At 42.3% G+C, this 21,838-nt stretch overlaps 1 protein-coding gene across 4 annotated transcripts; it reads left to right on the top strand.

The window, feature by feature from the left end:
- Nucleotides 1–1,106: 1,106 nt before the first annotated feature.
- On the top strand, nucleotides 1,107–21,254 carry CANX (calnexin). 4 transcript variants are annotated; one of them, XM_065848807.2, is made up of 15 exons: nucleotides 1,107–1,191; nucleotides 8,599–8,787; nucleotides 9,252–9,325; nucleotides 9,842–9,900; nucleotides 10,240–10,381; nucleotides 11,646–11,727; nucleotides 13,120–13,312; nucleotides 14,208–14,397; nucleotides 15,113–15,226; nucleotides 15,694–15,850; nucleotides 16,181–16,396; nucleotides 16,812–16,931; nucleotides 17,037–17,175; nucleotides 18,199–18,290; nucleotides 18,889–21,254. In XM_065848807.2, exons 2-15 carry the CDS (start codon nucleotides 8,602–8,604, stop codon nucleotides 18,940–18,942), a joined length of 1,818 nt encoding a protein of 605 aa, XP_065704879.1. In that variant the 5' UTR covers nucleotides 1,107–1,191; nucleotides 8,599–8,601; the 3' UTR covers nucleotides 18,943–21,254. The 4 variants fall into 4 exon arrangements, with proteins under 4 accessions (XP_065704879.1, XP_065704878.1, XP_071670820.1 ...); XM_065848806.2 differs by having other exon boundaries at nucleotides 1,138–1,240; XM_071814719.1 differs by lacking the exon at nucleotides 1,107–1,191 and adding an exon at nucleotides 1,278–1,300.
- The last annotated feature ends 584 nt before the right edge of the window (nucleotides 21,255–21,838 follow it).

Genomic DNA, 21,838 nt, shown 5'->3' with positions numbered 1-21,838 from the left:
CACAGGAGCTGGCTGTTCAGACACAGCTCTCAATTCCACTGTTCTCAGCTGGAGCAGCTCGGATGCAACTAAAAAGCGATTTTACTGACAAGGTGACAGGATTCTGCTTCGTTCACGGCCATCCCGCTCTGCTGTACGTACACAGGGTGGCAGAGATTCCTGTGAAAATACTCCAAAGTGAAAAAACGTAAGTGGAGGGTTGGACTAGATGATCTTTGGAGGTCTGGTCCAACCCAGGCTGTTCTGCGATTCTATGTAGTTTAATCTTTCTCTGGAGGTTACTTGTGCGGTCCCTGTAAACCTGTTCCCTCCTCTGGCCTCTCATGTCTGGTCGGCACAGCAGGATTGTTATTTCTGCATTTCTCTCCGCTTCTGCACTTGCTTGGCTGTGTAAAGTTGTAATGTTGAGTGCTTATGCAGTATTTCAGCTCTACAGAAACACACGATGTTAATTTTGGAAATACAGCATGGCTTAATGCTTCTGGTATTAAGCCAGGCCCTTGACCAAGAGGCTGCCTCTGCCACTGCCATGTTCTAAACACATTGGAGTGTCTGTCGAACTGTATCGCTTTCTTGAACAAAATATAGAAAATATTACTAGATAGGCTGAATTTCCAAGGATATAAGGACAGAGAACACAGAAGCAAAGGTGAATTTTCTGTTTAATATCACTGTGCTCGGGCGTCCCGGGTGGGCCCCCGGGGGCACCTCCCACTGCACAGGCAGACCCGGGGCCCCTCGGCTGGGTGAAGCAAGCTCTGCCGCTGGGGTCTCGCCTCAGCGCTGCGGCCGCAGCGGAACGAGGGGTCCCCTCAGCACCCCCTGAACCCCGAGCCTCCCGCCGGGCGCCCGCAGCGCCCTGTCAGCCACCAACCCACCCCGGACACCGGGTCCCCGCCCACATTTCAGCAACCTCCGTCAAACAGCCAATCACCCAGCACTTCCTGCAATCGCACCAACCAATAAAAGCGCTCCACGAAGGGCAGCGCCGTTGAGGGCGTGTTTTGAGGCGGGCAGATCGTTGAGCGGCGGCACTTTCAGCCAATTCAGATAAAGCACTCGCTGCGGGGAGGGCGGACGGGCGCGCTCTCCACCAATGGGAGAGCCAGAGCGAGGTGGGCCGGGGGCGGGGCTGGCGCGCGGTAGATAGGCGGGCGGCGGCGGCTCCGGTTGTGCGGACACGTGACGGAGGTGAGGGCCGCGGCGGGGGGCGCGGAGGAGGGGGCAGCGGCGCTGCGGGGTGAGTGCGGCTTCACCCGCCCCCAGGCGCCGCCAGCGGGGCAGATCCGCGATCATTGGGGTGGGGGAGCGGGCCCGCCCGCGGGGCATGCCGGGGTATTGGCGGGGGGACGCGGCGGGGCAGCCCGGGGGCGGCGGGTCGAGGCACTGTCTGGCCTTGGGTGCGGTGAGCGGTGGGGCCTGTGCGTGCGGCCTGGGGCAGGGAGGGCGGCGGGTCCCCCGGGGGCGGCGTAGACGGGGCCCTTCGTGAGCTGGGGTGAGGGGGGTGGCCAGGCCGGGCGGCTGGGGGCGGGTACGGGGCGGCTGCAGGCGCTGCCGGCGCCCGCTCGGCTCCCGTAGGCCTGTGAGAGGCCTAGCGGGGAGCGGCGGGTCTTCTGGTAAGTTCTAGGCCCTCTGGACTGGGGAGCGGCTTATGGCAGGGCCGTGGCTGCAGCGGGGCCGGGGGGCGCTTGGTTGCCCCCTTCCCGGGCGGGGTGGGACGGGGAGCGGCCTGTGAGGGGAGACGGGCGGGGGCCAGCGGGGTCTGGGGGCTGGCGTGCGGTTTGGGCTTTCTCTGGTTTCTCGTTCTGATGTCGGGCGCTAACGTGTGGAAACAGCTTCGAGCTACTTGAAAATGTTCACCGTGAGTGGGAAGAGCCGCGGAGCTGGCAGGGGAGGTGGGTGCGGGGCCTGGGCTCTGCCAGGGGAGGCAGAAGGCTCTGGAAAGGGGGTGCGTAAGGTGCAGAACTAGGGGCTCAACAGGTGGGGAAGATGCAGTTGTCAAACAATGGAGTACAGAGGAGACTGCAGCAGCGAGGTCTGAGAGTTTTGAGGGGCTTAAAACGCATGCTTTGATTTTTGCCACCTGAATATAATTTGTGTAGGGTGTCTTCGCAATAATAAATGACATCTCAGTTCTTATTTTTGGTTGAGGATTGTGTTTTGTGCTTAACCCCCCCCCCCATTTGAATTAAAGCATGCATAGTCTACTGCTTTCTTGTCTGTACTGATTCTGAAGAGTGAACTTTCACATGCAGTTTTGTGGTTAAGAACTTTCTAGGCTGTAGAAAGAGAAATTCTGCAGGTGGTCTGGTTGTGAAGGGAAGCAGACATGTAGTAGTAGTGGTAAAAATCCAGACTTTATTAATGATAACATCAGTAATGCTGCAACGTTTCTGCAGAGCATCATGGCAGACCCTTTCTGGAACTTATTTAGGGTATGTTGGATGTCTGAAAACTGGCCTCTAGCAATATAATATATTTCTAGATACAGTGTGTTTACTTAACACTGTCAAATAAGTATAACTGACACACAGATTTTTAGGGGACATTTTACCCACTGTGATTTGGCTAGTTGTTAAAATATTGCAAGGAAATAGCAGAACTATAATAAGGTATGACATGATAAAGATTAAACACTGGTTAAATACAGTTTGAAATGTGTTACTCAAGATGCAGTCTGGTGCACTTGAAATGGCTTTAGAAACCTCCTTACTTTTGATTTGGTCATATGGCACTTAACAAAACCAGGAAAAGCTTGAAGTTAAACTTTGTCTTTAAATTAAGTTTCAATGTTTTTAGTTTAAAAAAAAAATATATTATGAAGGGAAGACTTGTACAATTTACAGACAACATCACAAGCCATGTATAAGATGTAAACTGCTTCCTGTTATCAACTGCCCTTCTAGGAAGGGAAGCCTCGTGCACAGCAGTAGGAACGTTTGCAACTTCCGTTGGATCACCCTCTCATTTGATGTGCTGCAGCACTTCCCCCTGAGTAAATGAGTAAATCCTGTCCTGAGAATACACTGGGACTTGTACTTAGCCCTGCCTTGTACTTCCCTTTCTGGCCTTTGATTTTTCTGCCTCTAATAGTGATCATGGTGGCAGCTTGTTCTTGCTGGAACCAGTTCTGTAGCAGGGTAAAGTTGAATTAATTTCTAGACATGATGGTCTGAAAGATCTTGGGGCACCTCCAGATCTCCCCCCACCTAATGTAATTTCCCTAACAGCCCATCTGTTTTATGGTCAAAAAGCCTTGCAGTTCTGTCTTTGTCCTCCAAGGACTTCCAGTTCTACAGGAATGGTCTCTTTGCTGACAAACAGAACATGGTGTTTTCTCCCGTACTGTATCTGTACTGTTGTACATTATTTTTAGAAACTGGCATATTTGGAATGCTTATTAAAACCTGCTTTGTTGCTGTCACCTTTCACACTTCATCTCTTCCCTGGTTTGTGCTCCTTACAACCCAAACAGAAGGCAACATTTTCTGTGGGGCTGTTGAGCTCTCCAGGGGAGGTTTGGCTAATCCTTTCCAGGAGACTTTCCTCAAATCTTATGTAGCAGTGTATCCTAGTCACCCCCTGCTTTAAAGTAAAATTGGGGAGGGGGGGAGCAACCCCCATGTAGAGCTCCTGCCCCTCACCTGGTGTAAGCAAGGCAGGTTTGGTTCAGCCTTATCTGCTGTTCATTGAGTTACGATGTTAAGGGTGCTGGAAGTTGCTAAGCCTTCAAGGGGAAAAACAGCATCTGCATCATAGAAATTGCTGCATATATGACTATATTTTTACTATATCACTCTCAGAGCGGTGATGAGGTAATGTACTGGTTGCTGAGATTGTAGTGTTTGGCTATAGAGTGTAGATCTCTCAAATCTGCCCAAAGACAAGTCTGTCTTAGACAAGTATGGATGACAGAACTGCACATGAAACTGTGGCATTAAGCTGACTCTGCTGCCAGCAGCTTAATTTCCTTTATCCTTCGCTACTCACTTTATCTCATAGTACTTTCACTTGTCTTGGTACAACTCTTTTTGCCTTTGTGTACTGAATTGGACTGGGGTATTGATTCAGGGTTAAAATAATACGGCAGAAGGACTTCGAGCTGTCTTAAACTAGCTGCTGGTTCATCACGAGGCTGTGTAAACAGTTACCCTGGCACCACAGAGGAGCTGCGATGTGGAAGGTGGAGGGACTGTCAGAGGTAGAAAAGATTTCGTCTGCTCTTCAGTAGCTCTGACTTTAAGAAATGAGTGGACTACCAAGTTGGGTGGCCAAGCCTTTGCTCAGAAACCATAAAAATGTCATTTGAGAGGGAAGATTAGTATCTGTGTCTCAGCCTTTCTGCTCATCTCCTTGCACTTTTGGTGTGTGTTGTGATGGATTTCTTTAACTTTTGTGCCTTTAAATTTTTCTTCCATAATTCTTGCCTTGCATGATGACGGATTGTGCTTGTTTTTACTGGTGTGCATCCACTGTAAATACTGTATTGAAGTCCAGTATTTGGAACACAGGACTTCGCTAGCAGATTTTGCTCTTTCTGTGTTTAAGTCAATCATCTGTCACTTCAGATGCTGTTGAAACAAACTACTGATGCTCTTCCAGTTAAATTGCTGAGGTGCAATTCATAGTGACTTAATTTTAATACAACCAGTTTCATCTGACTAGTAATTCTTCTGAAAAAAGTAGTAGTAAACTAGATAGCCAGTGGCAACTAAAATGTAGTTATGCATCCTGAAATATGCAGTGTTAAAAACTGGCTTGATTAACCACTCAAATAGATTAGTAACCAAGGAGATGATTAAACTGGTTTTACAGGCTCTGTTTGATCTGACAGGGAGGTTACTTTCTAAATAGTATGTTCTGGAAGTGTGATAGCAAAGGACTGACACATCCTCTGTGCGGGCCTGTTCTATGTCCTTCCCTGGCACGCGTATGTTAGAGTGGTGACGACTGCCTCCTCCATGGGCCAAGTGTTTCCAGTGTCATGCCACTAATTAAGAACTTTCCCCTTTATGCGCATTGAAAGGGGAATTCTAAATAAAAATAAATAGCTGAAGCTGAATGACTGGCAATCCAAAGGGAGCAAGTGCTTAGCCCTGTGTTCTCAGAAGCTGATCCCGTCTCTGGATCTCGCTCCAGTTTGGTTTAGTTTTTATGTTGTAGAACTGAAGTCTGTAGTGCGGCTGTTTTCAATGCTGTGCTATAGCTCCTGTAAGTTCTAGGGGAAAATGCTTTGGTCTTTTCACAGTCAAGTGAATGGTACTTAAACGTCAGCTTTAAGTTTCCTAGTGTGGAAGTGGCTGTGGACGGACACATGGAACAAGTGATTTGTGAGCCCTGGCAGTCTCAAATCTCTTCCTGGTTAGCACTTGGGTGTTATACTGCAGTAGGTTCTCCTTTGATCTAAGTGGTGTGCCAGTGTCTGTAAGTGACTGAAGACCTTATTTAAAAAAAAAAAAAAAAAAAAAGAAGTAGATAAAGTTTTAGTCATCTCTGACCTGCAGCAGCATTGTGGTGAAAATGAGGGTGGCACTGAACTAGAACGAAGACGTCAGAAGCTCTTACCTATTATGAAAGGGTTCCTTTGTTAAAGGCTTTTCGCAGTTGCATGATCAGAAATACACTAACCTTCAGAAATATTACACAGTTAAAGCTAAGGAAGGGAAGCGCGGGCAAAGTCAAAATTGGCTAGTGATGATAATTGCTTGGAAACTGGACGCTTCAAGGGAGAAATGTTATCATCATAGAGTAGGTGGCTGTGTGGCTGAAGGTTGGACTACATTTTAGGTAACTAATTGAACACTTGGAGTTAAAGCTCCATTTAAAAAAATTGGTTTATGCCTGCTTTGTATAAAACCTGAATTTCTTCTCTCTTCCTCTCCACTCTCTATCTTCTATTTAGAAATAACCTGATTTACTAGGGCATAATCATGTTTGTGTTGTGTCCCTAAGGACTGTGTGAAGTTAAAATTTTCTCCTGCAGCAGTACATCCATTATGGGTAGAAGTAGCTTTTTAAATACCAAGAATGTGTGGTTCACTTGAATTGTTCTTCTGAGAACATAGTCTTTTATTCCTTATGATTTAGTTTGTTTGTATATTGTTACAGATTAACAGAAAAGGAGCTTGGCATGACAACTGGCAGTTGCAGGAGATGCTCTGTGTTTGTACTCAAGGTGTATGAATGGTAGCTTATGTTGAATTTCAGACTGATCTAATATGTAGGAAGTGTCCTAAACAGCTTTCTGTAAGGATATAAACTTGTAATTGCTGCTTGCCAAAGATTATAAAGAGGCAAGGACATGAAACCACATTAGCTTCTCTTCATGCTTTTAGCTTTTATTTTTTTGAGGAGGAGGAAGGAAGGCTTGTTTGGGAACTTGAACAGATAGTACTTACTTTTACCTTGAAATGAGGTTTGGTGGGGCCTCAAATTCAGGCAGAGCATGGACTGATAAGTGGACACCTACAGGGTGGATTGGGAGCACAGATGTGCAGTGACGTGGCTTCTGGCCCTGCTGGATGGGTCACTTTCCAAACCACGAAGTGGTCATTGTAGCTGCATAATATAATTTGAAAGCAGTTATGAAACTTGAGGCAAAAATCTTTCTGAATGTAGCTCTGCTAAAAATGTGTTTGGTAAGGCAAAAGTCAACCCTTCCCTTGAAAAGGTGTCCTGGTGCCACCTCTTCTGTGGCTACTCAGTCACTCAGGACACATCCAGAGCTCCGAAGATCACTTTTTCAAATGAATTCAGGCTCTTGTTTGCTGTGCTGTGCTTATGCTGGTGGGCATGACTTTATTTGGAGAACGTGCTATCTGTGCAAGAGGAGCTTGAACTTCAAAGGGTACCGATGTTTGCTTGACAGTTTTCATTCCCTGATTTGTATGGTGGTTCCCACATTAGTAATAACATCTATGAGCTGCTGCAAGGTCTATAACTGTTTTCAACTCTGGCTGCACACTGTGTGTTAAGCAAACAAGCTTTGCTGGTATGGAGCAACACTTAGAATCAGCTGTTCATGCTGGGCATGGTGTCCTCTTGGCTCTGAGGCACTTTGGTGTGGTTGCCTGGGCCTGGGGGAGGGTTGTATGGGTGCATTTAGAGCATAATCCTCAGGGCCATCACTATTGTTGGAAGACCGGCTGCAGTTGCATGTTGCTGTAGTGACAAACTGGACATGACCTCAGTGCAAGTCTTTAAAATACAGTTTTGTCGTAGTTACGAAACATCCCCTCTGTCATTAAGAGCAAGTTAAAGAATAATCTAAGAATGGTAGCTCCAGCATGCAAGGTAGTTTTTGAGTATTGGACAGTGCCGATAAGCCTTTAAGACTGTAAATTCTTTTAGTTGCCTAAGCGTGCTTTGGAAAGTTGAAAGTTTGTTTTCCAGCATGAACTTATGCCCCTACAGGCACTATTAACTCTGCTTGAGTTATGTTTATAAGTCTACAAGGCTGCAGCCTGAGGCAGGAGTATAAGGGAAGGAGGGGATGTTTGGTTTTGTACTTGCTTTCAAAAAACGAGTCTCAGTTACAACTCTGGTTTTGGAAGAAAAAACATTCAATACGATTGAAGGGAGAAAAGGTGAGCAAGGCATAGATTGTTTTTGTGGATGGTTTTTTTTGAGGCAGATAAAGCTGAACTGCATGCTAGGAGTGTTGCCTTCTGTATCAACCTAAAACTACAGTGATCTTACAATTTTTCTAGCAAGAAAGTCAAATTGAAACCCATTTTATGTACAAAATCTCTTGAGCTACAGCTTGCCAAGATCTATCATATTTTAGGTGTGACAGCTCACTGAGCACCTTATAAATTAGTTGAAATGTGATACTTTAATTCTGTAGAGCTTCTGTTGCAGATTTTTGTCTTTGGTCATCCTGTTAAGCTAGAGAGTGGAAGAGGGGATTCAAATCAACTACTAAATAGTAAGAAATTTCCTTGCTGAGTTTACCTCACTATCTAGCTGCTTATAGATATCTGCCAGTAGTATCAACAACTGGCAGTAATTCAGGAGTAAAACCTGGAGAAGGGGACTGGTGAATAAAAATGACAGTGTCCCACAGTTGAAAGGACAAAAAATATTGAACAGGAGATATAGGGTTGATGACTCTGTCTTTGAAGGAGCCAGCTAATTGTATTTCAGTTCCTGCACAGAACAGACATTTCAGTTTCTCCATGATTCATTTAAAGTTCTTCACGAGCAAGAAATAGGTTTTCTGCTGAAGTGTTTGTGGGTGCACAGGTTGTGGTGTTGTGTATGTGTCTGCTGTTTGCTCATGGACTGTGGCAGTGTAAGAGCAAAATTGATGCTTCTGCAGCATAATCTGTAGAACTTCCACACATGGGCCTCCACTCGGTTAATGGCTATTTTGTTTTAAATACTTTAGCTTTATGTTGTATTCCTCTCCAGCTTTTAGAGCTCTCTCAACCAGCCAGAAGCAGTAAATAAGAGCTGAAAAGATAGGTTTGCACTTTTTTTTGGTATGACTAGGCACTTTACCTGTAGTCTCAGATGCTTGGCTTTGTACTGAGAAGCAACACCTTGGCTCTGCATGCAGCGTTGGATTGACCTCTTTGCCTTGTTTTATTTATTCAGAATATGGAGCTGAAATGGCTACTGTATGTGACCCTGCTCGCTCTTGGGACCCTTGCTGTCCAGACACATGATCTGGATGATGATAATGATGGTGATGATGTAGTTGATATCGAGGATGACTTGGACGATGGCATTGAGGAGGTGGAAGAGTCAAAACCTGAAACAAGCACTCCTCCTTCAACTCCAAAGGTTTGGCATGGAGCTTCTTTTTAAATTGAGTTACTGCTTGTGTTGTGGTTCGTGTGAGTCTGATCAGAATTGTCTTTACTTTGCTGACATTTAATATGTTGTGGTGTTCTTCAAGACGTTATATGGGAGCACAGCTTGGAATTCAGCTTAACTGCTTTGTTCCTATTCTCATGTTCCCCACGTTCTTCCTAAAGCCTTAGATCCACCCTTGAAATCTGTGATGTGATTATCAGGAGTTAATGGTAACATTTCCACCTGGATGTGTAGTTTAGCTTTAGTTGCAGATGAGTATACTGGCTTGGCACAAGCACCAGTCTTCACTTCTGTATTTATGCTGCAAGAGTGTTCCAGCTAAGCTGTACATCACTGTGGATGAGAAATGTGAGCTGGATATGCCTGCGTATTTTTTTTTAGCGTAGAGAATGTGCGTTGGAAGATGCATAAATGACTGTCTTCTCCAATAGGTTACCTACAGGGCCCCAGTCCCAACTGGCGAGGTGTATTTTGTAGAGTCCTTTGATAAAGGAACTCTGGATGGGTGAGTATAATCTGAAGGATGATTCGATATAGCAAACAATTAAAAATTTTGGTGAAAGGCAATTAAACCCTCTCTAGTCGCCTGTGTTATTCAAAATTGAATCAAAGGGCAGTGGTTGGGGATAATTACAGCAATGACTATGAGGCTGACTGTTAAAGTACTGAGCTAAACTAGTATTTCCTTAAGTTCTAGTAACAAGGAGGGTGAGCCGTACATGTGTAATGTTTTAATCCTCACCTGACTTTGTACTTCAAGTAATGTGGTGATGGTGAGATTCTACTTTTTTAAACTTTTTTGTTTTTACAAGAGCAAGGCATTGAGGCCACGATCCTACATTGATGTGGGCTGGGTAGTGGCAAATGCAGAAAAATCTGCAGGCTTGGGGATAGAACTCTTGAGGTGATGAAGACACTGGGGTGTAGTCATAGGAGCAGCAAGGGTTATATCTTAAGGGAAGGATTTTTAGTGCGGAAAACAAGGTGTGTTTTTTCAAACCATTGAATGTCTGTCTTCTAGATGGATCCTTTCCAGAGCCAAAAAAGATGATACAGATGATGAGATTGCCAAATATGATGGTGAGTCCAACCCGAGTTTTGGATGACAGATGTTTCTGATGTCGTTTGCCATACCTGAAGGAGAGGTGCAAGTTTTCTGTTTCCCAGTTGCAACTGTGTTCACTAAAGAAAATGGGAGAGGTGTTTATATGCCTGACTAGCAATATAAAGTGTAGTTCTGATTTAGACAAAATATCCTCTTGGAGGTTTTAAAATAAGTTTTAGTGAAGATGTTGTGCCAGTAATTTGATAAGGTATCCTATAGGGTGTTATTGCAGAATGCTGACTATTTTGTAAAATTCGACTAAACAAAGACTGTTTTGGACAAGTTTTTGTAACATTTGGTAAATTTCTCTCCAGGTAAATGGGAAGTCCAAGACATGAAGGACACTAAGCTTCCAGGAGACAAAGGGCTTGTATTGGTAACCCGAGCCAAGCATCATGCAATTTCATCCAAACTTTCCAAGCCTTTTGTTTTTGATACCAAACCTCTTATTGTGCAGTAAGTAAAGGATAACTTGGTGTTCTGTTATTTCAAAGGTGACATGATAGTAAGCTGAGGTTAGTTATGGAACTGAGCTGTTGTTGACTGGGGGTCTAGATGATGCAAGATGCTGTAACCTGTTATTGCTTAGGAGTAAAATAGCAACCTGGGCTCCCAAACTGGGAAGTTAGGAAGAGCATGGGTCCCTCTGAAACCTGCAAAGGAAAGAAGTCTATGACAACTAGACTTAGTAATCTGTCTCAAAACTTCATTTCACTTAATTAATTGTAACAAGGTCAGGCAACTGACTTTTTTGCTGCTAATTGTGAAAGTCCTTGTCCTTTCGAACAAAAACTGGTCTGCATGTAGGTCAGTGCACTTCCTTATGCAGTAAACTGCCTCCTGTCTCCAAGGTGGAGTGGATGGAGTGGTAAATATGCATTCATTTCCTCCTTCCTTTATCTTCGTTTGCCTGTCATGGAAGATGAACAGCTTCATTTACTCTGTTTGGCCATGACTGATGTAGAAGAATCTTGTCTGTGTGTTAGACTAGCAAGTCAGGGAGAGAAAAGTCATTATGAGAACAGTTGAATTGTGCATTATTACCTACTTCATCAGTTTTAAACAAAGACTAAGCTAATTCCTATTTGCACAAGGTGATGAATTGGTCGCTTGCTTTGCCATGACTGAGTTCTGGCTCAAAATACAAGGCTAAAAATAAATCCCAGTGGTCATGCACTCCAGCTGCTGGCATCAAGAAAGGATCAAGCATACTTAGCTTATTCCTGACAGAGATGTTTTGCCTTTTTCAGACTCCTTGGCATCCCTAAATATACTGTTGTGTGCTCGTGAACCCTAAAGGGGCTTCTCCTGGGATCCAGTTGCTGTTACTTTGGTTGTCTTGCAAATTGAGTTGTTTGCCCTAGTAGTTGTGGGGAAAATAATCGGCTCACCTTAGTCTCTGTTGCAGTGTCTTACATATTGGAAAGCTTTCTCTTCCTTCTCTCTACCTCTAGATCAGCACTCAATTATTTTAATATCTTCTGTCAGGTTAAGTCTCCTAAATCCTCAATTTTTCTTGTTTCTCAGGCCCTTATGAATATTTACTTAGTCCTTAGAGCGCAAAGTGTTTTTTTAATATTCACTGGGCACATGATTTACAGCAAACAACAAAACAGTCTTACTCTTAATTTGTACTTGAAAATTTTAATTGTGTGTCACAGAAGTAATTTTTCCTCATGTATAACATGTTCTTCCCTTCTCTGTCCAAAATTAAAATTAGGTATGAAGTAAACTTTCAAAATGGAATAGAGTGTGGTGGAGCATATGTGAAATTGCTTTCAAAAACCCCTGAATTGAACCTGGTGAGTAATGGCATTACTATGAGTATTAGCTGTGCAAGAAAGCTTTCTCATTTTGCTTCTCCCTGAAGAAACCTCTTCAGTAAAACAATGTGGCATATTTAGGGCCTCATCTCCAAAGTACTTTGGGGGTTCTCAGCAGTTTCCCGCTATTTTCAGTCAGAGAGGATAAATACTGAAATCTTCTGGCCTTTTGAGTGAAAACTCTGGAGTTGCCTAGTAGTAGTTGTAGATCTTTGCTAAAGTTGGCAATACTTCAGGTTTCCCAAGGTTCTAGGACCAAGGAGAGGAGGCTATGAGAGTAGCCAGTGTATGAAGAGAAACCTTCTCAGGAAGCTGTTGCATGGAAGAGAGGTTCCATGTTTCATCTTCTAAAACAGATTGATATAAGTAACTAAAAATACACCTTGCATTTATTGCTTTGCTTTTAATGTGTGAACCCACTTGTGATTTACGGCATATGGTTTTTCTAAAAGTCTTGAGGTTGGACTGGATGCAACCTTATATGTTTGGCTGCACATGCTGGCTGTACAGAACCATTTGCTTCATAATCTGTCATCTTAAAAAGTGAGGTCAATGGAAGAGACCATAATGCCTAAGGGTTAAGAATCGCTTTTTCTCTTCTCAATCATATACCTACCTACAGTGGTTTAGCCTATTCGGATAAAGATTAACTGCTGGGTCACCTTGCATAGGCTTGTGTAGCCTATGGGTTTTCTTTAGCCGTCTTCCTAGACTTTATAGGAAGTACTTTTTGTCTTCTACTTTCCTTCTGCAGTCTCATTGGAGTTGTATTATTACTACAGAATCCAAATTATTATTAAAAAAAAGCCGTACAAAAGACCACATGGCTCTCTAACCAGTTTCATATGGGCATTGAATTTTAAGGTAACGTTAACAAGAACAAATCAACTTGCAGTGTTCACTGGTGAGATTATTGTATCCGGTTAGCTCTCAGATTGAGACAGTACATCAGTTCATAAGTGTGTAAATTAAAGACAACTTGGCCTCACTTCTGTCACTTTGTGTGGAAGAAACTCGCTGGATTAGCATTCATTATTACCAGTAAGTGATACTTCTATATTGATAGCTCTTAGAATCCTTTATTGTAATGTAGGGATACATGTAACATGTGGTTGTCACTTACACTTATCTTTTTGATAACACTTGAATAACTGGAAAGCAGAGACCAAAGGTGCAAAATCAAGTAGCCGGGATAATTCTGGTGTTTCCTCTAGAGCCTTGTATTCATCGTACAGGGTTTAGTACGGGTACTTCTCTGACTTGATATCCAAGTTGCAAAATAATTTCTAATGAATTGGGAGTTCTTATGCCACACAGTGACATAAGTTGTATTTCAAAATAACGCAATGAAGTTTTGCATTGTTTTTAAAGGATCAGTTCCATGACAAAACTCCATATACAATCATGTTTGGCCCTGACAAATGTGGAGAGGACTATAAATTGCACTTTATCTTCCGGCACAAAAACCCAAAGACTGGCAAATATGAGGAGAAGCATGCGAAGCGTCCAGATGCAGACCTGAAGACTTACTTTACTGATAAGAAGACACATCTTTATACTCTGGGTATGGTAACTGTTAATTGTGCATGTCAATAACTATTACTGTGTTTGCTAAATAAAAATCTTATAAGCCAGATTCACACCATACAACTAAAAGCCACTCAAAAGCTCTGAATGCAGTAGCTGATCTTATTATACAAAGGCTTATTTCTTCCTTGCAAGAAGTCTTGATTCATGTGAGAAAGGTCATAAGACCTTGAACTTAGTAGTTAAAAGGAGAACTGAATTTCAGAGCAGTTGCAAGTAACTTGGTATGCGAAGTATATCCAAAATAATTACCAACATTTATGAACTGCTTTAACGTTCCCCCTTAGTAATTTGGGGCATAATAGGCTTTAAATTTAGAGAGTTACTGTTCGTTCTTGCTGCTTTCATAGTACAGGACAGACTCAGTGGTTCCTAAAGTACAGTGTCTGGTCTGGTATATTAACTATGGCTGAAATATTTCAGGGACTACTCAGGAGGATCTCTCTGACTTTTCCTGCTATAGAAGCAGCAATGGATAAAGGAGCGAGATTAAAATCCTGTGAATCAATAGTAGGGCGTCGTATTCTTGAGTAGAATGTAAATACGTACATTGTTACTACTAAAGCAGTACTTACTGTGCCAATGTCAACTTGATGTGGTAACTGGTAAATTAGTCTACAGACTTCTTTGTGCTTTTAGCATATTTAAAGTAGGACTCCTGTAATGAGTCTTCTTTCTCACCAGGTGAGATGTGGTACACTGTTGCTAGTTATACTTTGGCATAAGGAGAAAGTTTCTTAACAATTCTTTAAAACAGTTGCTGAGTAGGTTGAATTGCTGAAGTTTTAGTCGTACAGTGAGCACGAGTGATGCTTTAGGATGCCTGCTTTGTATCATGTGTGTAATGGCTACATCAACGTTTCTCCTTACAGTCTTGAATCCTGACAATAGTTTTGAAATACTGGTTGATCAAACAGTTGTCAACAGTGGAAACTTGCTAAATGACATGTCTCCTCCTGTTAATCCACCCCGAGAGATTGAGGACCCGAATGACCAGAAGCCTGAGGACTGGGATGAGAGACCAAAAATTCCAGACCCAGATGCTGTGAAACCAGATGACTGGTGAGCTGTTGGAGGGGTGGAACTGGTTGAGGCCTTGCCCTGATAATTTTGACCTGATCAAAAAGTCTGTCTTGGATAACTTATAGAAGGTTTTGAGACTCACCCTTGTAATCAAGACAATCAATTTAGGTGTAAGGACAGCAGTTTGGTAGTCAAAGGCAGACAGTATTCCCCTGGGAATTACTGTGCTGGCCACAGATAAAGATTTTACTGAAACAGCTGTGCCAGCTGATGCTTCATCCTAGATGAGGTCAAAAGATGAGCTGCAGAAGGTGTAACTGTAAAATAGTATAGTTGTTTCTATAATACATAGTTACAAGTGACTGAAATATCTGACATCCTAAATCAGAAACCGATACTGGGTTTCTGTCTTGAACCTAAGCTTTGTGAACAATAGACTCAATTTAAAGCTCAAATACATGTTTGCAGTGACCACTGCAAATATGGGATTTGCTGTAATACGCCCTTTCTAGGTTGGCTTTAAAAATAAGTAGCATTAACTTACAGTTGGCACCATGACTGTGCCATGAGGCATGTGTGTAGCTAAGAGATTGCAAGGCAATTCAGTTCTGAAATTGGGGTGTTTCGCTTACCCCCTCAGAAGTGAAGCTGGCTGGCTAGATCAGTGGGCTTGTTCAGAGTCTGTAGAATCGTGCCTTTGGGTTGAGAACTTTTGTGTGTTCTGTGTGTTAATACAAAATATTCTGCTCTCAAGGGATGAGGATGCTCCTGCAAAGATCACAGATGAAAATGCAGTGAAACCAGAGGGCTGGCTGGATGATGAGCCAGAATATGTGCCAGACCCTGATGCTGAGAAGCCTGAAGATTGGTATGTCTACTGCCTGTTGCAAATGACTGCGAATATTTCGTGGCTTGGGTACTGGCTTTTACAAGTATTGGAAGAGCTGGTTCGCTGTTGCTTGCTAACAAAGTTGCTGATGCTTCAGAGTTGGTCCGAGGCATCTGTTGTTTTTGTGTTCATCTGCACTATTCAGTTCTGTAATTGTAAACTGAAGTGGGCAGGGATGGTCATCTTGGAGTTGTACTGTATGTGGAAGGTGTGATGGGGAGGCTGTGCTCATGGACTGGCTCTTGTTGAGCTTCTGTGCTTCCAAGCTACTTCTCAAAATGCTCGTTCCTTCTGCAGTGTCTTTATCTACAGGCCTATGCTGTACAAAGTTTCTGTATCTCCGTTTTATGGCAGGAATTTTAATTTTCCCAGAAATCAGACGTTATCCGAGTCTTGTCTTTATACAGAATAAAGGCTGGACTTCAAAACTGAATTTCATTTTTCAGGGATGAGGATATGGATGGTGAATGGGAGGCACCTCAGATTGCAAATCCTAAATGTGAGACAGCCCCTGGCTGTGGTACCTGGCAGCGACCAATGATTGACAATCCAAACTACAAAGGCAAATGGAAGCCTCCTATGATTGATAATGTGAACTATCAGGTTTGTGTTTTCAGTGCTTAAACTGCTGGTCAATGCAGCATTTCTATTAGAAAAAGCAAAGTGATTTAGATTCAGCAGGTGTAATTAAGAATACAAATACTGTCATGATTGTACTGTGTTTCAGGTGGACCTATTCAAATGGTTTTCTTACTTGATTTCACTTATTTGTAGCATAAATGAAACCTGTTTCCCAAAACCTGATGAGTTGCACCCGTAGACATTGTGATGAAGTTCAATGGATTAGTGTTGTTTTTTTTCCCGTTCAAAATGGACTTAAAACTAAAAATTGTGTTACAGCAGGTGAGACTGAATGCCTTTTACCTTTCCTAGGGTATATGGAAACCTAGGAAGATCCCAAACCCAGATTTCTTTGAAGACTTGGAACCTTTCAAGATGACTCCCTTCACTGCTGTGGGGCTGGAGCTGTGGTCAATGACCTCAGACATCTTTTTTGACAACTTTATCATCTGTACTGAAAGAGCAGTGGCTGATGATTGGGCGAGTGATGGATGGGGGCTGAAAAAGGCAGCTGATGGTGCTGCAGAGGTGAGAAATAAAGGTTTGATTGCGTGCTTCTGTCTGGAGCACTATAAATATTGCTGCTGTTTTCTCCTACAGTCTTTATCAGTATATACCTACGTGTACTAAGGCTAGGGTTTATGATAATCCAGATTGGAACCTTAATTCCTAATTATAATGGAGTAGTGGTGACTATAAGTAGCAATGAGTACTTGCTGATCTTTTTGTGAAGTTTTTACTCTGACAATTGGACTGTTAACTTTAGTCTAATTCTTAATTTGTAACCTATGGGGAAAAAAATGCTTGTGTAGATAAGCTTTAATTTTTTGAGGTATGAAATACAATGTTTGAAGTTGTAAAAAGCCTACTTGAAAATTCTGTAGCTTCACTGCTGCAACTTTGCAGTGTGGGATGAAATTTGATGGTTCTTTTTATCTTACAGCCTGGCGTTGTGGGCCAGATGATGGCAGCTGCTGAAGAGCGTCCCTGGCTTTGGATAGTGTACATCCTCACTGTGGCTTTGCCGGTGTTCCTTGTTGTCCTTTTCTGCTGCTCTGGGAAGGTATGCTTTTCCTCCAACAATAAGTAAGAAAGTGTTTAAAAAGAGATTCAGTAAAATGTGCCTTAATGTCATAAAGAATTGCCCGGTTTTGACAATTTCTTTTAGAAACAGCCAAGTGCTGCAGAATACAAAAAAACTGATGCTCCTCAGCCTGATGTGATGGATGAGGAGAAAGAGGAAGAAAAAGACAAAGGAGACAAGGAAGAAGAGGAAGAGGAGGAGGAAGCAAATGAGGAAAAATTAGGTAGGTAAACTAGGCAATCTTGTGTTGCGGAAGAGTAATTTGGGGTCCTTGCTGCAGAGCAGTGTTTAGATTACTTAAAAGTGCAACTTACCAGAGCAAGATGGCAGGGTTCACTCTTTCACTGTGTGGAGGAAATATGCCAAGGAGAATCAGCCATTTCAGAAAGATTTGTACAGGGACAGGAGATGTGGAAGTGTAGATTCTCATTGGATTCTTCCACTGTCTTCAGGCCCTTATCTTGTTTAGCTGCAGATGCTGATAGTTTGTAGCTGCTTTGTGCTGGCCTTGAAGGTGTTATTTTGTTCTCTTGCTCCGCTGGGTTGTGTTTTGCTTAATAAGGTACAAAACAGGCCTTATCTTGCTGGTGCTGTTGATAGTTTGTAGCTGCTTTGTTTTGCACAATTAGACACGAGTTTACCGACTTTACAACATACAGTTTAAAACTGCCACAAATATAGCTACTAAGTAATGGTAAGCAGACAATACACTAAAAATCAGTTTTAAATTATTAATTCTGTCTAAAATGTGCTTATTTAAGCTAAACAATGAATGTAAAACTTAAATTTGGCTCGTCCAGTGATCTGCAATTAGTAAAAGATAATTGCGATAGAACCACGCTTGTCTAGCAGGGAGAGCTCAGAGTAGCTCACCCAGGCTATCAGAAATGTGGAATAAGGTGGTTGGCTCATAGTCAAGTTGCACATAGTGGGAAAGGTCTGCATGAGAGTCCTTGCACCCACAACTTCCTGGTGTTCTCGGTGTTGTTCTGCTCCTTTGTGGGTTTCCTAAAAGGAGTTCTTCGCCTGGCTGCAGCTGAGGCCTTTACCTCCTGTGGAGCCTGGACCAGACTGCTGCTGGTTTGGTTAAGGGGCGAAAGGGCTCAAGTGCATCTGTTGCATCTTGAAACAGTTTGAGTTTTTTCTCTGATAGAACAAACCAGCAGGATTGGCACATGTGGAGTAAAGCCAATGATGAACTGAAGGTAAGTCAGAAATGAGTGATATTTTTCTTTACTTCCCTTAGAAGAGAAGCAGAAGAGTGATGCTGATATAGGAAGTGCTAGTCAAGAGGAGGAGGAAGAGGAGGAGGATGAGGACAGGAAACCTACATCAGAGGTAAGAGTGCTTAATCTTTGGAAGTCTCATGCACTTTTTTCCTTAAGTCATGTAAAATGAGCCTTACTAAAGTGTTAAAAGTTAACCCGGCTCACGTGATACTCCCTCCCAGTGTCAGAACTTTGGAAAACTTAGTCACCCTGCAGAACAGGAGTTGCTGTGTCCAGCTTCAGCAGAGCTGGGCACCTTGCTAAAGGCTTTGCCGCAGAGCCTGTGTGGTGAGAGGAGTGGGGTTGTGTGGAATGCGTCTTCTTGAGGCAAAAGGCTTATTCGTCTTTGTGTTCAGTCAGGATGTGACCTCTTAAGTGCTCCATGCTGACTTAAAAATGGGTGGAATGTTGCTTGAAGTTAAAGGGATTCTTGCAGAAGCTGTTGAGTACTCAGCAGATAGTGGATGTCCACTGTGAAAAGAAGAGGATTTGTGTGTTTGCCATGTGTATAAAGGAAAGGTAGCAGCAGCAATAGGTCCCTTCAGAAATTAAATCCTAATGTAGAACTGCATGTAGATTGCTCTTTGTAAGTTTGTTCAAAATGTTTTTTTTTAAAGATATTCTTAGATTTTGTTTCCTTGATGTTTATACAAATTGCTTTCTTGCAGGAGGAGGAAACTGTGAATAGATCACCCAGAAACAGAAAGCCAAGGAAAGATTGAAAAACAAAGTCATAAGAACTTGATCTGTTGGGGTTTTTTTTGTTTTGTTTTGTTTGTTTGTTTCAAACATGGTTCTGGGAGAGGACCTTGGACACCTTACACTGAAACTTGGACAAACCTCAAGATTTCACCATCCACAGGTTCCAGTTACACTATCCAATGTAATGGAGTGTCTAGCAGTAAAATCTTTGCGATCATCTGTTTTAAAGAACATCATTCCTGTAGAAAGAGTGCATTTAATAGAATGGGCTGTGGATTTTGGAATGTAACATAACTAACCTTTTCATTTTTGGTTTTAAATATTCTTTTCTGTTTTTAAGTAGATTGGTAGAACTTTTCCAGTCTCAGACCTTGGCTTAATTTAATATATTAGTGAAAAATAACAATGAATCTTGACAGTGCTAGGTGATAAAAACGCAGTTTTATAACTAGTTTTTTTTTTTACGAATATGTAAATTCCTAAATGCACCAATGTCTTTGTATCCCTTAAAGTTTGATAATTGTTTAAAGAAAAGTTGTCAGTGTATTTGACAACCCCTCTGCCCTTGAGAGAAAACTGGGGGGGGATGTATATGGAAACCAGTAGTGAAACTCTCTAATCAATCAACTTCATTCTTTTGGAGAGAGGGGAAGGAGGAAGAAGGGATGGAAGGAAGGAATCAGTTTATAGGATATGCATACTTGCATGGCTAAAGCCCTGTTAAGTGTTGACAAATGATATAGGATTTGGAGTGGGTCATCTTAATGTGCCATCTAATCCTGTAGACCTTGCGGAGAATGGATTTTGTTAGTTTTTGAACTCTTGTAAACCTAACGGGTTGTTGGGGAAGTTTGACTGCTTCCCCCTTTCCCCTCTGTTCAGCCACTGACACTTTCCTTTCTCTGTAACTATACAGCTTTTTCTGTAGTGTTGCCTCAGTTGCTGAAGCATTTCACATTCAGCTCATTGTCAAACTCTATTTTTGTAGCTAGGCCTTTCCAGGGTCCAAACACTGGATAGGACAGTGTCTCATATCCTCTCACTCTTATCACTGTATGTCTACTCCTGTAAAATGGGGAGGTAGGCAGATAGACAAGTTAAACTGAGTATTTGTTAAGGAAAACAAATAAACACAAAACCGCAACCAAGATGTCAGTATTGTAGGTGGGGAAGGAGCATGTGGAATATTGTAACTGGTATGTGAAACTGTTTAAGTCTTTTTATCTGCTCTTCATGTAACAAATGCATCCTAAATTATATTGTGAATGTTAGGGAGTTCCAATTCCAGCTGAATAAATTTTTTTAAAGCATTGAGTCTACCATATTATACTGTTTCACACACCTTTTTTGTGTAACGCAGGTGATCACTATGAGAACATACCTCTGAGGGCAAATCTGTGTAACTTCATTACACTGTACCAAATACATTGGTGTTTGGATGTCTATATAGATAAACTTTTGCCTTTCTTTAGAGTGAAATTAAATGTCCTGAACTTACTTTTCTTGCACTGAATTTAAACACTCCAGTGTTGTTTGGTCATAGGTATAGTGTGGGGGAATAACTCCCATGGGTTGGGGAGGGGAGAGTGTTCCGATTACCTTGCAAACACTCTGACCAATTTCTAAAAGACTCTTGATTTTATGGGGGGAGGTTGTAAAACACCTTTTGCTGCCTGTCCTTATGTTGTATCCCTTGGTTATTGTGTTTGAAATATTAGTGATCACAAATGCATAGCAGGATTTCTTGATCTTTCTGCAGTGTGCAAATAAACTATTGTAAGCACGATACTGGAAGTAATTTCAGACTTCTGTTGGGAGCTCTTGCATGTTTAGAATGCCTTTGCCTGTTGAACACCTGGTAAATACTGCTCCTTATTGCAAAAATAGCTTATTCTCTGACATGGAAGATGTCATAGCTTAAGCATTGCTACTAGTTTGTTCTCAGGACTGTATTTTTATCAAGGAGCAGCTGCTATTTATGACTCTCAGTCCTTTGAGATGAAGTATATGTAAATGGTTTCAATTGAGCTAACATTTTGAGCATAACACAAGTTATTAATGTAATGTTTTTTATCTTAATATGCAAATTGCCTTAAATTCCCAAACAATTCATGTGCGTACATGTTCTTTCAGAGCATCAAAAGTGAACTTAAGAACTGCTGTCAGCTTTTAAAATTATATTAAAGCTAACTGTAAATCTCCATTTGCTTCTGCTAAATTTCCTGAGAAGGTCTGTCTGCATGTTATGGCTTCTTTTGATACCATAGTGTATGATGCTTAAATAATCACAACAATAAATGAAGACTTTCCAAAATGGATAGACAACTCCAAAGTTACTCTTTATCCTGCTTTCTGACTTGGGTGGCTCAGTTTAACCTCAAATCACTCTTAGCTGGTTTGTTTTTCCTCTGAGGCTTTAAATAATATCTGGTTCTTCTGAGTGCTTTTAAAAGTGCAGCTCTAGTTTTGAAGTACTGAAGCTTTGGCTGCTTGTAACCTGTGAACTAGGTTTGGTGCTGTTAAACACGCTTGAAGGTATGTTTGGGGCTTTTACCACAAGAGTGGCAGCTTCTGAAAAGCATTTGCTGTGTCTGAAGAGGGGGGGGTCATTAGACCAAGACGTTAAATCAGAACAAAACCCTGTGGAAGTAGTTGCAGACAGGGTCTGAAACATGAGGCAGTAGAAATGCTGAAAATGTGTTTTTTCTCCTGGAGCTGGTGGAGCTGCAGGTAACCCTATGTCACTGGAGGGGATCCAGCCTTTCTGTGTCTGGCTAAGAGTGAGTTATTGCAGAAATAAGATGTTGTCAATGTTTGGCTTTAGGATTGACTCCTGGCCTTGAGGAAAGGTTCTTGCAGGTACTAATTGCCAAGAGCTGCACATCTCTGGTGTCTCTTGCTCTTCCTTCCAGATCT

Source organism: Patagioenas fasciata, chromosome 14, assembly GCF_037038585.1.
Source record: "Patagioenas fasciata isolate bPatFas1 chromosome 14, bPatFas1.hap1, whole genome shotgun sequence".
NCBI classification, from domain to species: domain Eukaryota; kingdom Metazoa; phylum Chordata; class Aves; order Columbiformes; family Columbidae; genus Patagioenas; species Patagioenas fasciata.
The sequence above is the reverse complement of the archived record's forward strand: the minus strand, read 5'-3'. Positions and strand labels throughout refer to the sequence as shown.

Excerpts from the sequence above, each read along its gene's own strand:
- CANX (XM_065848807.2), top strand. The coding sequence starts at position 8,602 with ATGGAGCTGAAATGGCTACTGTATGTGACCCTGCTCGCTCTTGGGACC. Across the intron at positions 14,398-15,112 it reads GCTGTGAAACCAGATGACTG|GGATGAGGATGCTCCTGCAA; the intron begins GTGAGCTGTTGG and ends TCTGCTCTCAAG. Across the intron at positions 15,851-16,180 it reads TTGATAATGTGAACTATCAG|GGTATATGGAAACCTAGGAA; the intron begins GTTTGTGTTTTC and ends TACCTTTCCTAG.